Raw genomic sequence first — 14,835 nt, forward strand, 5'->3', positions numbered from 1 at the left:
GTCAACAAAAATTAAGCTCAGCTCATGGGCTCTGATTCAGCAAAGGTCTTATGCATATGCTTTTATTCCAGGCATACAAGCAGTCCTCAAGAGAACTGTTTTAAATCAGCTTTTGCCAATAGGAGGAAGGAATGAGATAATGGAATAAAGAAAAACTCTTCTTGTTAGACTCTGACACAAAAGAAAATCTGGAATTTTCACTTCTAAGTGAAAAATTAGTTCCATTTCAAATTAGCTAAAGTATTTCACCATCTTGTATTCTGATGATTGAAAACAATGCCCCTCTCTTCATTGCCTCTTTAAAATTAAAGAAAGGAGAAGGAGAGGAGAGTAACTGCAAAACAAAAGGCTGGTAACATAACATTCATACTGGTTAACAAACTGGATCCAAATGCACTGACAGTTTTGGTTGACCTAAAATAGCCTTTCCCAGAAGACATTTTGTTTACCAAATGCCACCACTTCGGGGGCTTTGCTAAGGAAATCTCAGAGGACTGGTATAGAGTGAGAAAATTTTTCTCCAGTGTATCTGCAGGTTATGCTACTGGTCACAGTTCTGTGACCTGAGATAGCTTTGCTAGCTGGGAGAAAATACATTCCTGTTTGGTGCCAAACTGTTCAGGATGGCACGTTTGCCAATGGACCACTGCAGAGCTGGATTGCTTTGTGCTGATCTGAAATTCCCTATTCACTGGGGAATTCTGAAAATTATTCTGAACATTATGCAAATTGTTCTGGGCACATTTTCCTCCAAAATAAGAAAGGCTTACATAATGAATGCTACACTGTTTTCCAGATTAGCAATACTGCCCACAGACTTAATAGAGTGTGACAGAGGAAACAAATTGCAAAAATTCACACCGACAAACAAACCCGAACTTCCCCTCCAGAGCTGAAGACCATCACAAACCATATCACCTTGCAGCAAGTAAAAGACACATTTTCATGACCTTGCCTTTTTCTACAACACCCAAATCAGGAACAGGGAGGGAAGACAAGAGCCAACATGTGACAGCCATTGGTCACATTGCCTAATGCAATGTGGAAAGCATTGAGGTGCAACCATGAGGTATACAGAAGAAGCTGCATAAAATAAATTTGTTATGCTAACCCTACACTCTTCTATACTTGTATGCAAGACTGTCTGGCTGGAAAGCACTCCATGCACTTGGTTCCACAGCACCTTTGCATGAATGACACTGTATAAAGAGGTACTGTATTTACTAGCTGAATAAACAATCGGTTTTGCTTTCACTCAAGTATTATGACTTCAACTCATTTTATTTATATGTCAGTAGTTCAGAATGTGCAGTGGACCAGGCACATCATCACTGTTCACCTTTGTCAAAGAAGGGGCCAGAAACATCCATGTTGTTGTATCTCTGGAATAGCTGTATCTCATCCCTGCAACCTTTGGAGGATACGCTACAATCCATTTTCTGTTAGCAACACTGCACCAACCTATTTATTTTTAAGTTAATGAAAAAAATGCACCTATTTTCAGTGTCCCCTGGTGTGCACACAACCCAGAGAGTGACAAGCTGACAGAGCTGGTACAAAACGACCAGCTGCCCAGCCATTAGCCTCCTATAGCAAAAGCTCAGGGGAGAAAGAAATCACCAACTCCAGCAGCATCCCTGCCATTAGAAGGCACGCTGAATGTTATCAGACCTTGGGAAATGCATGTCCCCCACCTGAGGGTCTCTCACCGTATAAACATGGACTAATGGTTGTGCAGCTCCCTTGCTTCTTGTAGACTGGCTTACCTCATGTGTGTTTGATTCTAAAAGATCAAATCATGGTGAATTTTTCCAGTTATTCAAGGTGCTCCTCTGGTCTCGACAGTTCCAAATTCAAGATCAGCCCATTAACTATAGACCTTGGTGTTTGTAATGCTCTGACAAAATTGTGGGTTTCAGTTATTTACTGTGGTAGTGAAAATCACCCAAAGCATCTTTATAATCTTAAAAATGATCCGGCGAGGTGAGGAATATGCAGGCACATGGCCAAAGCAGTTAAATCTTCTTGAATGTTATAGCAGAGGTACCTTGGCTGCACTCAAAATAAAAACCAGTCAGTTTTGTCACTTTTAACATAATGTAACCCATTAACTTTCATCACTGTTCTGGGTAAATAATATGTACACAGGATATAACTGAAGAAACTACTGACACATGTTGCTGTTACAACACTGATTGAAAACTACAGGCCAGAGCATCCGAGCGTAGCAGGGCTTCTTCATTCCCAAGATCTCCTCCTCACTTCTGATGTAAATTCTCTGTCCCAAGGCTGCCTTTAACATACATGAGGTTTGTGTACGTGTATATTATATATATATAAATAAGCACGCTCAGAGAATAATGAGCCCTGAGAAATACACTCTCCCAGCACTCTCTTGGGAGGGTGAGGTTGCTGAATGCAGCTGTTTTCATGATTCACATCCTCTAAAATCTACACTTTCTGTGCCTGGCCAGGTGAAAATGCCAGGTAAAAAAGGGAAGCTTGTAAATCTGCTTAGCTGTTTCCTTCTGGCAAACTGCCCCTCTCTTCTTTACCTCTACTGGTTAAGCACCAAGCACTCTGCAAGACTGAAGACTGGAAAGTACATGTCATTTCTCCTACCTATAAATATCACTAGTCAATAAAATAAAGGCAAATAAAAGTAGTAAATGATATTTATTTCTGGTCTTATTTTATCCAGAACACATTTCTCTCAGAATTTCCGATGTGCTTCTCTAGCCAGGGCTGCCTGTGCCAGTGTGACAACAACCTCCCTCCCACCCCCCTGCATCCAGCTCATTATCCAGTGTCTGACAGAAGCAAGCGCCAGCTGCTCTACAAAAAGGCACATGAAACGCTTCAGCAAGACATTAGAAAATCACCTGCCTAAAAGGAAGAGTTTCTTTTCCTCCTGTCACCATCACCAACAGACTGATACAAACGTTGAATTAAAAGGTCGCCAGCTCTTCAGAAGTCTTGTTACTGGAGAAATGAAACCCACAACGACATCTGGATACTCTATTTCCATTCAAACACCCAATGTGTCAGTGCTAATGGGACTGAATTTTTACCTCTGACCTTGGCCCTTTGGTTTGCCCTTTTGTCAGGCATTGCCATGGCCCTACAGCCAGTTGGCAGAAACAGGGACATTGCAAGTTTGAGACTTGTATTTTGTGGCTTTGAAAGCCTCATATTCTAAGGCTTTACTGTCATGGCACATTGTGACAGCGAGTTCTACAAGTATTTGCAGCATAAGCAGGATTAGTTAATTTATAGACACTTACCAACAAGGAATGCCTGCACAATCTGCATTATTTCTTTGGTAGCTCACAGCTGTTCTTGACACCATTCAATGGCAAAATAGACCAAAAAAATTCTCACATTAGTCAAGTGTAAAATTGTAAAGTATAACCTACCTTTGGAAGCTTCTGTGCCAAGTGGATTGTCCAAGATGTCTGTCATATCTTGGTTCCAAGCATCCTTCACAGCAGACTTGGATACCTTCCTGTTGTTCAGGTGTTGCTGTGGTCGGAAGTTATTCCTCAGGTACTCCACAGACTTGACATGGTCTTGCTGCTCAGTGGTGAAGATGGAGTAAAATGCCTCCAGCTGATTGCAGCCATCATGGCAGGGGAGAGAAGGAACATTAATTAGAAAAACAATGTGGTGAAATCCGGGTGGCTGATAAGACAGTAAAATGGGAGGAAGTAAAATGTTGATGCCAAGACTGATAAACCACAGGGGAAGTCAGACTGCCCACTGAAATCATTGCCAACCACCTTATCTCGGCACAGGGCTTATCCTGCCCAACATGGGAGAAAGCTGCCTAGAACCTGTGGATGTCTGTCATTGGCAAAGAAACATTTGCCCTTAGACCCCTTGTCTGGAAGGATTCTGTGTGTGACATGGCCTTGCCAAACTCTCCTCACTGCTGGCACCGTTTTGTTTCACAATATTGCGTCAAAAAGTGCTTCCAGGTCATTCCACATCAAGAGCTTTCTCCTGGATAAGGCAATGCTTCCTTATCTCCAAATACCTTACGAAGTTTAGCTGCCAGGCTAAGCTTCACAGAGAGCTCGTGCAGCACTCTTAGGCACAGCTAGCATATACTCCTCTGGGAATAAGTTTCTTCTGTTGGATTCAGATCTGAGCTATTTATAAGAAAATGTATTAACCTGTAAGAAAGAACTGTAATTGGAAAACTTTTCTGTTACTTCGTATCTTAGTGTTTCTTAGGAAAAAAAATCTAGCAAACTAAGGTGAAAATATTTTCAGCTAATGTTTTTCTCACAGCTATCAAGGTTGGTACAGCATTTACTGTTACCTTGTTATCATTCAGAACAAGAACTAGAATTAGTTATGTTGCTGCTGGAAAGACTGAGCAGAGAAGGAATTAGTCCTGATACTGTTACCATCACATCAGTTACACATATTGGTAGCACAGATTTTGGGAGCACAGAATCTGGCCCAAGACTTCAAAAAGGAACTTGAGTTACATTCATAGCTTAATGACACATCACTCAAATTTGCACACTTTTCATTAAGTGAGTCTGTTCTAGAAGCTCTGGAGAAACATGTGAGCCTGAAAACTTACAACTGGAAGATTTATCATGGCAGACTCAGTTGATAGTACTGACAAAAATAATCACAGCAAGGTGTAACAGAGCAGTTAACCATCCTCCACTGACTCATGAGGCACACACTACCACTACTTAATTTCCCTTCAAACCAATAATCTGAGCACCCTTCAGCAGAGGGACAGCAGGGCATGAGCAGGGCAGGGTGACCACCAGTGACCAGTTCCCATTGCAGACAGGGAGCTCAGGTGCCACTTCCAGGCTTGCAGGTACTGACGGTGGGATTTGATTTGTCCTTTTTTTCTGCATCTTATATGAATGCCTTATACCCAGGGTCTCAACATAATTCTGTTTCTGATTCTTTCAGAGAAACATCTTGAAAAATCTTGAAAACCATTTCCTAATTATTAGCAGGACCCCCTCAAAAGCAGAGGAGAATGGATTAAAAAAGGGGTAAAGGGATTGATTAACACTTTTGTGTTAAGAAACCCAACAGATGATCCTGCTACACCCTTCTATAAAAGCACAGATCAAAACTCTTGTGCTTATTTACATACCTTTTGCACTTCATGCACTGGAAGCATGAAGTGATGAAGCATTTTGATGAAGCCAGCTAACAGGGCTTAAGGTGACTTTATAAAAGCTCAAGAACCTGGGTAGTAACTGCTTCTCGGAAGTCAAGTCTCTAGGCTTAGACATCTATGACATTAATTGAATTTTTAGACTTTCAGAGAGAACTTTTAAAATATTTTCTTCTGCCATGCTACCTTGGGGAGATATAATTGCATTTTAACAACTGCCAATTCAAACATGATTTTTAACCTTCCGCTTTTTATGTGTTGAAGTATATATAAGCCATTTCAACCTCACTTTCACTATAAAAATATTATCTACGACAAATGAGAAATTAATTTATCTGTAGCTGCCAGAAAAAAAAATAACTCTAGGATCTGCAGTCAAGGAGCTACATTCATGCTCTTCAAGGAGTACAAGAGCTCCTGTTCAGAAGAAGAAATTAAAAGCACTTGTAAGACTATTGTAGATACAGGGAAACCTGATCTAAAACTCAGAGTCATGCAATTACAAACCATTAAAGCCTGATGTGCAGTTTTCTAAGGGTTGGATATACAAATGGGAATTAAAAATACTGAAACTGTTATAAGCACAATGAGCTACTCCAAGGTATGCATTATGAGAGATAATGCCATGCTTTGGGTCATTGAACGCACTTAGCTTTACAATGCATCCGCAGGGTGACACAGCTTGTCCTGGTTTGTTGTCTAATTATCAGGAAAGATGATGATGATGGAGGACTGAGAATAAAAGAGAGAAGCCTCCACAAATGGACCACTTCAGTACTGTCCTTTTTCCAGGAAGGTATTTTGCACAAAGGCAAGAATTTAATTGGAACAGCAACAAAGCTTAAACAATATCACTGTCGTCCCCTGGGATTACAGGCTGCTTCGCGGGGTTTGTGATAAAGAAGGTTAAACTATGGCAATGGATTATGTTACACTGTTTCTGTTAGAGGAACAAATAATAATCATAGCAGTGGCAGGATGGCAGGCTCTTAAAACACACATCTAGAGCTGCCAGGGAGGGGGGAATACTATTATTTATTCCACATGTGTTGTAGTATCAATGAAAGTCTGTCTACACACAGAATTCCCAGCCCTTCAACCACACACACATGCACAGAGCAGCACAACGCCAAATTTTAAGGGCTTGATTTGGCACAGTTACCACTGTACAGCACAGGAAAGGAGCTGTACCAGGATAAAGTACCTTTATACCTACAGCCAAAATTGATATTTACTGGTTTATTTGCATTTGTTAAAAAAAAAAAAAAAGTCGTGACCCACCTGATTCACACACAGGGTATAAAACTGAGCGTGGGCCAGGCCTTGCAGCCACCAAATAATAAACAGTAAACTTATTGATGTAGTGAAAAGCTACAAGGGATTGCAAGTATCCTGCAGGCAAGGACAGAATTCAAAATGATCTCGACAATCAGAGAAATAGCCTGAAAAAAACAAAGGGTCTGATTCAAACGGGACCATGTGCAGAGTCCCAGGCTGCAGCCAGAACCAGGGGCTGCCTCGGGGCACAATGTGCTCAGCACTGCCAGAGAGCTCTAGGGAAAGCCTCCAGCAAAAGGGTTCCTGCTGACCAGGAGCTGAACACCATCACACTTTTGTGAAACAGGCAAAATGACACCAGGATGGGTGGCTGGAGCCATGAATCCTGACATGTCCCTCAGCCTCTGGAGGGCCCCAGCTGAAGCGCTGCGACTGATTTTGAACACAGACTGTCAAAACAAGATGAAAGAGTCTATGGAGAAGCAATGAGATCTAGAAAGCAAGATAAAAAGCCTAGTGCAGGGGTATGGCAAGTGCCTTCTCTACATCTGAAACATTTGAGCACAGCATCTGTCAGTCAGGATCACCCAGTGAACTGTTCATGTGCACTTCACAGAATTACTGTATGTAAAAAGCGTGTTTTCAGTGGCTTATGACAGATGAATGAAAAGTAAAACTAAGTCCAGCAGGTTGGTTTTCTAAAGACAACAGTCTTACAATGACAAAATACACTGAATTGGCAAACATTTGACTTCATCTAGACAGTGCTTTATCAGGTTAATTCTTCAAATCCCAGACATTGTGTCTATTTGCATTAAAAGCTGCTATGTGCTAATTTTAAAGATTTGTGCACTAGCTCTCTCAGCGCATAATGGCAGCGTTACTGTGTTATAAAAACAGTTAAGCATGGAGAATTAATGGAAAGATGTCTTTTCTAATGTAATTAGTTCAAATTACTAAATCTGAGCAGAACTGAAATCACTCACTTTACTTTGAAAAGAAAGTTTCAATTAAAAAGAATAAAAAGGAACTCCATGTAACTATTTACACCACAGCTTAATTTAATCTTAACAAAAACAATACCAAATAAATCACTGAAAGGAAACTGGGTTTCATGTTGTACTGTCTTCTCAAGACTGATGGCTCATGTTCAGAAACAATATTACTTAAGAGAATAAAAAAATCACCGACACTTCCTTTTTTGTCAACAGAAACATTTGTGTTCTCCACATCAAGCCAGCAGGTCTTGAAAACACCATCTCAAGGAGGGCAAAGCAAGAGATGGGCTTTGCTGACAAAACAAACACACCTGATGGTAGGAAATGGGCACAGGCTTCCGAAAAACAATCCACTCCACGATCTCACTGCAGGGAGGAGTAGTCAGGGAACCTGTGTAGCGGTAGTAGCTCCCCAGAGACGTTGGCAGAAGTTCCCTCAGCACAAAGGGATCCAGAAAGGTCTCCTTCTCTGTGGGGAAGATTGACAAGCAGGATTACACTTTTTTTTAATGTGTCTTTAAAACAGACATCACATTGCTAGGCAGCCTAACAAGGTGTAATGGCAACAACATATTTTATCATATATGTAATGAAAGATGGAAACCTCCTCCCAGGGAAGGCTCTGTTGACGTGTGGTTTATTAAAAGAGCAGCCAAAATGCTAGTCAGCCCCATCCCAAACACACACCCTCCTATTTTGAGCGTGTGCAGGTGTGAAATGCACTTGCTACCCCACTGTTTTATGTCAGCACAGAAATAAGCTGTACTCAATGGTTCTCAGTCCATGGCCCTCCCAGCTGGATGGCAGCAAGACCAAACCCAGTGGGACACTGCCAGGCCCCAGTGCTCCTGTTTGCTGCTGCCTGACCTAAGAGCCTCAGGCAGTGTATCCATCCCATCTCTGCCAGAGGTGCAAAGGGATGCAGGAGCAGAGTCAAACCCTCAGTGGATTGCTGAGCTGGAGGAGGCAGAGCCATGCTGCTCAGCCAAACTTCTCTGGGAGCTGCCAGGCAACTGGGCTGAGGACAGGGACACAGGGCAGCAGGGCACTGCTGAAGCTCAGTGTGGTGCTCAAAGCAATGTCCAGTCAGTGGTCAGACCTGCCTGCCCCTGTCCATGCTGGCACTGCCAGGAGCTGCCAGACACATCCTGCCCTGCACCACAAATAGGTGTCATAGGTAGAACTGCTTCCTTTTCTCCCAAATTCAAGAAAGTCTTTCCCAGGGTCTAACAGTCCAGGGACAAACCTTTTTCTCTGAGAAGCTCCCTGGACAGCCTGAAATGCAGACCCAAGCACTAGAAGCATTTACCTTCAAGTAACAGTGACAAGCTGGTAATATTTAACACTGTAAAGAAAAATAAATAAACAAAAGGAGGGAACAGCTACAGGCAAAGCAATTTCCCTGCCATCCCTGAGCATTTATCTTCTGCAATTCATGTTGACTCAGAGGCTGAAGTGCCCTCAGCCTGTGCAAAGGTGCTCACTGCCTCCGGGCAGGCTGACATGTGGGGCTCTCCTGAACATCTCTGTTCCTGACTTTCTATATCCTGTGTGCCTCAAACAGGAGTCCACACTTGGGCAGAGAGAACTCTTCTCTCTGTCTCACCAGAGCTGCTGAGCAAACCCACTGCCACCCCCTCCCCACCCCAACAGAAGGGAGAAGCAGGTGGGCTGATGATTGACACACACGTCTTCCCAAATAGGATGAAGTCTGCAGAATTCACTTCCACAGCATCCCACAGTCTTCTAAAAGTCTTGATCAAATCAGGAGTTGCCTAAACCTCTTAGCAGCAGTCTGATAATTGGGGGATTTTTTTAACTCCACTGCTGCTGCAAGGTGCCAGTGATACATACACTTCAGATATCTTCTATTTTCTGCACAATATCAACAGGTTTGCGATGTTTTCATAGCTTTTAGCATTCCACAGTGTGAGTAATTCTATGAAAGTCAAGGCAATACTGCAACCTATTAATGAAGAATTCCTTTCCTTCTAATCCAAGTAGATTTCAACCACTTCTGCATCGTCAAAAAGGAAACATACAAATAACAAACCACATTTTTTTCTCACCATAGCGTACCTCTGTGAGAAAAAGTGTGCTTAAATAAATACTAAAACATATATGATTGGCAAAGTTCAAAGAGATTCTAATCAAGAAGTCATCATCACAGCAAAAGGTCACATTTAATTTGATTGGCTCATTTTTATGCAGAAAAACTTGGTTAGAAAAACTAGAAACTCAGGCACAGGACTTGATTTCCAAATGCAGCACACAAGGCTCGGCACTGGATTTCTATTTCAGAGCTGTCTCTCTCTGTATGAGCATTCAGCACACAGTGGGCCACGATGAATCCCAAAGAGTGTTGGAGTACGCCAACATCCCTGCATTAACAGGCAATGACTGCACATGAAAGAGATGGGAGGCAGAGGCACATCTTGAAAAGTGCATTCCTCTGGAATTTGAGAAAAAATGTTACACTTAAAATTAACATTTTAACTATTTCTAACTTTTGTAACCTTTTAATTAGAATGATGGAATCACTTAAGATGCTGGATAAATGCTCTGTGCAAAACCATAAATATGGTATCCCTTTATCAAAGGATGGCAGGAGAAGGAAGCTCATTTTACACTTTCAAGGATTTTTGTGCCATATGCTGACAATATTATATTTTAATAATTAATTGTTCATCAAAGGAAAAGATGAAGAACAGGGATGCTAAATTCAAAGTTATTCAAATTGCAAAAATGAATAATGCATGACTTTTATATTAAATACACACTGTATTAAGTAGTCTACATTTCATCCAACTCTGTCTTTCATTTTTAAACATTTTGAACTACAATATGAATAATCAAGTAAAGGAAGCTTATTTAGACAGAGAAATACCTTATTTGAATGCAAACTGGAAGTATCTGACTATGATTAATTTTCGGTTATCAGTTAGGGAGGGTTTTTTCCTAAGCACTTGGGAAGTCATAGTTAGCAGTGAAAAAAGAGTATTTCTTAAGGAAAAAGTAGCTTTGCTAATACACAGTTTAAGTAGGGCAGGGTGTACTCGATCTAATTTTTCATGGCTACAAGCAATGCTCTAAGTTTTCATTAATGAATGCCAAAGATTAAAATTAAAAAATACACATAATTGGATTAAAATTATGACTAAAATAGATTATAATCAATTGATTATGCTTTAATAACATAACACTTTTGAAAACATATCATTCTTTTGTATCACTTGCCATCCAGATGCACGGTGCAGAGTTTTAGAAATCAGAGTCACAAAGATCTTCACGTGAAGCTTAAAGAAAAAGGGACTTAAAGACTCCGGTGTCTGCCTGCCATATCCTTCAAGAGCATATTGAAACAGTAAATGCCATGAAATTAAAGTTCCTAAGAGCTTGAGACAGTTTTGAAAATGGCATTTTGAAGTCATATCACTTTAAAAATTTCAAATTTAAGTCAGTTATTGTTGTTGGTAAAACTGTAAGGAGAATAATTTCCAGGCTAAGCAAGAGTATTCGTTGATTACCATAGAAATATTTTATATATCTATACATACACACATGTGTGTATTTCTAGGAGGGAGAAAGTGGCTCAGGGTGGAAACTACATGATTGATGAGACAGCATTTGCTGACAGGTACTAGGAAATAACTGGCAGACAAAAGCAATAAAAGACAGCAAAGCAAATGTGTTCACCTGCAAACATGTGTGAACCACTGCAATCGATGCTGCAAAACCAACCCGTGAGCCACCTACTCGTTCTCACTCATAAACCAGAGCCCTGCAATGGCCTCTTCTGCAGCTCCTTGTCCTCCTCTCATCTCAGCACCTGAGCACCCAGGTAGAAATATGAAGAACCAGGAAAGCAGAGCCCTAGAGATGGCAATCCTGAAGACAGACCCTGGAGCTACAGAGCATTCCTCTGGGAAAGTACAGTAACCTGCTGCTGCTATCAGTGCTCCCAGGTGATGCAGCAAAGAGCAACATCCAAAACTTCCACTGAGATGCCCCACTAATGCAGACAGTTTCATCCACAGGTAACAAACAGCAATGCATTATTTACAGCACCAATGCTCAGAAAAACATGCTCACTCTAATACCCCAAAGGTAAAAATAGCAAGCACCACAGATTCATTGTTGACCATTAAGACAATGAATGTGGCATTTAAAATACTGAGTGTTCCGCAGCATAAAAGGACAATATTGTATTTCAACTCTTACATTCACAAAAAAACAATAAACCAAACCAGCTGGTAACACATTTGACCTTCTGATACAACATTCACATCTACCTCTTGGTCTGTCTCCCACAGCTGCAACGTGAAAAGTCACACCCAGCATATTGTTTGGGCTGAGAAATCTCCCTGGCCTTTTGCATGGGACAAAGGGCTATTTTCTGTACAACCTGACCCAAAGGCAAAGCAACTGCAGACGTGCTTTAAAAGTGTGACCTATTTACACCCTTTGTCAAGTCATCACCATTAGGTCTGAACTAATACTAAATTGTGCACAACAATTTATTGAGCAGAGGAAAAAATCAGATCTTAAACCAGATATCAGCAGTGGATCTCCACCAATTACTGCCTTTTTCACATGCTGGTGACAACAAATATTATATTGAAAGAGCCATCAGTTGAATGTTTTGCCTTCACGGACCAACTTGCTAAAAATATATTCTGTAAATCCCTGGATAAAGATAGACCTGAATTTTAACCAAATCACTGTAGACTAAGAGGCTTCTTGAGATATGCAGGTAAACAGCACACAATTATCTGTGATCAAAACTCTTTTAAATCTAACAGGAACTTGGATTGGACATCACAAGAAAATAACTATATGCCAAGTCCATTTATATCTCATGGAATGCTTTGGGACTTTCATCGTGATTTTCTGTAAGAAAACAGGAACTTGGCTGCATTGAAAACAATATCTTAAAATGAGCTTATTTCCAAAATTAATGTATGTGCAGTGCCTGATAGGTACCCAGCTACACTTTGAATAACTGAAATCTGCAATACCACTATGAAGAGCTTTGAAAGTCTCCCAAATTTGTTAAACAATGTTATTGCCAATTTCATTTTCACAATGAGCCAAGACATTCTAAAGCTTCTGCGTTCAAACATTTAAAAAGCAAACACACAAAAATAATCAAAAGGACACCATGTCGCACACCCACTGAGCCAGAACTCCCCATATAAAGCAGGCTGCAAAGCACAGCCAAGGACCAGACTCATGGGGGTGATAATAAAGATGAGATTACAAATATTATATATTACTTTAACTGAGAGGATCATCAGATGAGCACTTGCAGTGTAAATCCTGCAGGAAGAGCAGTATCTGACAGTCCTCTGTTCTCAGGGTAATTCTTGTCATTTATTGTGCAATTATTTTTCTCACTTTTATTTAGGTTTTTTTTTTTAAAAAAAAGAGCCTCTGCTGAGCAATGTAAGGAGCTGTAAGGACACAGAAAGCACAGCATGGCAGGGAGGAGGGGAGTGAGATAATAACACAGTCCTGCAGACTAATTTAATCTCAGACAACCAGTGAGTGGTACAAAAAAACAGGGGGAATGAATAAAAAAGGCAAGTCTCTTATTCACAAAAAAACCATTTCCATGCCAGGTGTTGGGCTCTGGCTTAATTTTTCTCACTCCCTTTCTTAAAACAGCTTAGGAGAAAATGGTTTAGCTGCAGACAAGAGGTCTTAACACTTTAGAGAAGGAAAATGTTATTCTGAACCTTTCATGCTTAAGCAGTGCTGATGCACAGCTGTTCTAGACTGGGATGAGACTTCTGGTTTCACAAAACCTAACCTGAGGCAGAGGTACATGAGGCTGGACAGGCAAGGAAACTAAGAAGTACAGAATAACCACTAAGGATATGAGGAAAAAGAGACTACGACAAAGAGTTTAGAGGAGGGAGGATCCCTGGAAAAAGCTGGACTCTGGCAGAAGCTGAAGTGAAGCAGAAGAGCCCAGAGGAGCATGGATTGTTCACATCTGCTCCAGCAGAGCCAGAGCAAAACTACATCTTCTCAGAGTTCCCCACCCCTCTTTTCTAAGCAAACATCCCCAAAACCCATCAGCATAGCATCCAGATTCTGCTCCCTACAGATGCTTTGTCCACATCCAACATCAGCTTTAATTCTTAACTTTTAACAACTGCAATAATTTTTTGTTAGCTTGACTTAGTTTTCCTGAGCAATCTATTAATTCTCTGGTCTTTACTCAGCTGTGGCCAGCACTGCTTTCTGCAGAGCAGACAGGTGAAGGACCAGAGATTTCCAACACTTCCACCATTGATTCCTTTAAATAATACAGACCCCTGCAGCTATGCACAGAGCTGCCCTATATAAAGGTGTGAACTTATCACCTCTGCTCTCATCTTCATTTCCCACTTCCCTCCTCCTCCCCTTTGCTCCATAGCAGTCATGTCCTGGCCCCTTTCACAGGGCTACTCTGACTGTGAACACAAGAACAGATCTGAAAACAAAGCAATATATCCAGATCATCCCTGAAGAAAAAGAAATGCTCCTCCATGTTTCCTTCTCAGTTTAAAGCATCGTGCTGCTCTCCCTTTCATGCCCTGCCCTTGTTCCAAATTGAGCTGCTGCTTTCTTCAAAGTTTTACTTTCAAAGATGAGGTCCCACTGTATCACATCTCACTCTCACCCCTCTCCCCCACCTTTCTTCTCTACAGCCCCATGTTATTTAGTGTAGAAGGCAAACAGCTTGTCAGGTGGTGTTATGGTTAGAGTTAAAAACAAAAGAAAAAACCTGTCATGGTGCTAATGGTGTTTTCTTGTTATTATGCCTTCTGGTGTGATAGATCCACAGGGTAACTAACACCATCTAGATTGCTTCCTTTTTAGTGCTGATTTATTTTAACAGGTTATTCACTGATTTTTCACCTAGAACAACTGGAGAGATGTGCAACATATTTATTCTCTATCCTTTTTCATTATTAAAGCAGTTGTTTCCACTGTGTTTTGGTAGCTTCTCCCCAGCAAGCCCAGACACTTTCATGGTCTCCTGCCTGACCCCTTCTGGCCCATCTCAAGGGAGATCCAAGACTACACTCTGCTCCATGCTGAGTTCCAGTTACAGCTTTTTAAGACTTTTCCAAGCTCCCTTTTAAATAAACAAAGGTTTCTCCCCTCCCCTCACCCCACCTCATGTTCACAAAGAAGCAACAGATGCCATTGATTCACTTTGTACCTAAGCTTTTGATCTGGTAGCACTTTGATTTTCAGTGCTCACTTTTGACAAGGAAGGGAATAAGAGCCCCATTTTTGTGACATTAATAGAACCTTTTCTGCTGTGGTAATTTATTTGTGCTCTGCTAATAATTTTCTGCTGATCTGTGTAGATTCTTGGTGACAGCCACAGAGAACAGGACAGAG

The 14,835-nt window shown here is 41.1% G+C and overlaps 1 protein-coding gene across 2 annotated transcripts in view; it reads right to left on the reverse strand.

The window, feature by feature from the left end:
- The window catches only part of PTPRG (protein tyrosine phosphatase receptor type G), a 389,130-nt gene that overhangs the window by 91,693 nt on the left and 282,602 nt on the right, over positions 1 to 14,835 (reverse strand). For both annotated transcript variants that reach the window (XM_085072418.1, XM_085072419.1), the window contains exons 7-8: positions 7,746 to 7,903; positions 3,417 to 3,609 (exon numbers count right to left, since the gene is read on the reverse strand). In XM_085072418.1, the coding sequence (XP_084928544.1) occupies positions 3,417 to 3,609; positions 7,746 to 7,903 (351 nt within the window). The remainder of the gene's footprint in view (positions 1 to 3,416; positions 3,610 to 7,745; positions 7,904 to 14,835) is intronic.

This window comes from Lichenostomus cassidix, chromosome 12 (genome assembly GCF_008360975.1).
Source record: "Lichenostomus cassidix isolate B80296 chromosome 12, HeHo_3.0, whole genome shotgun sequence".
Classification (NCBI taxonomy): domain Eukaryota; kingdom Metazoa; phylum Chordata; class Aves; order Passeriformes; family Meliphagidae; genus Lichenostomus; species Lichenostomus cassidix.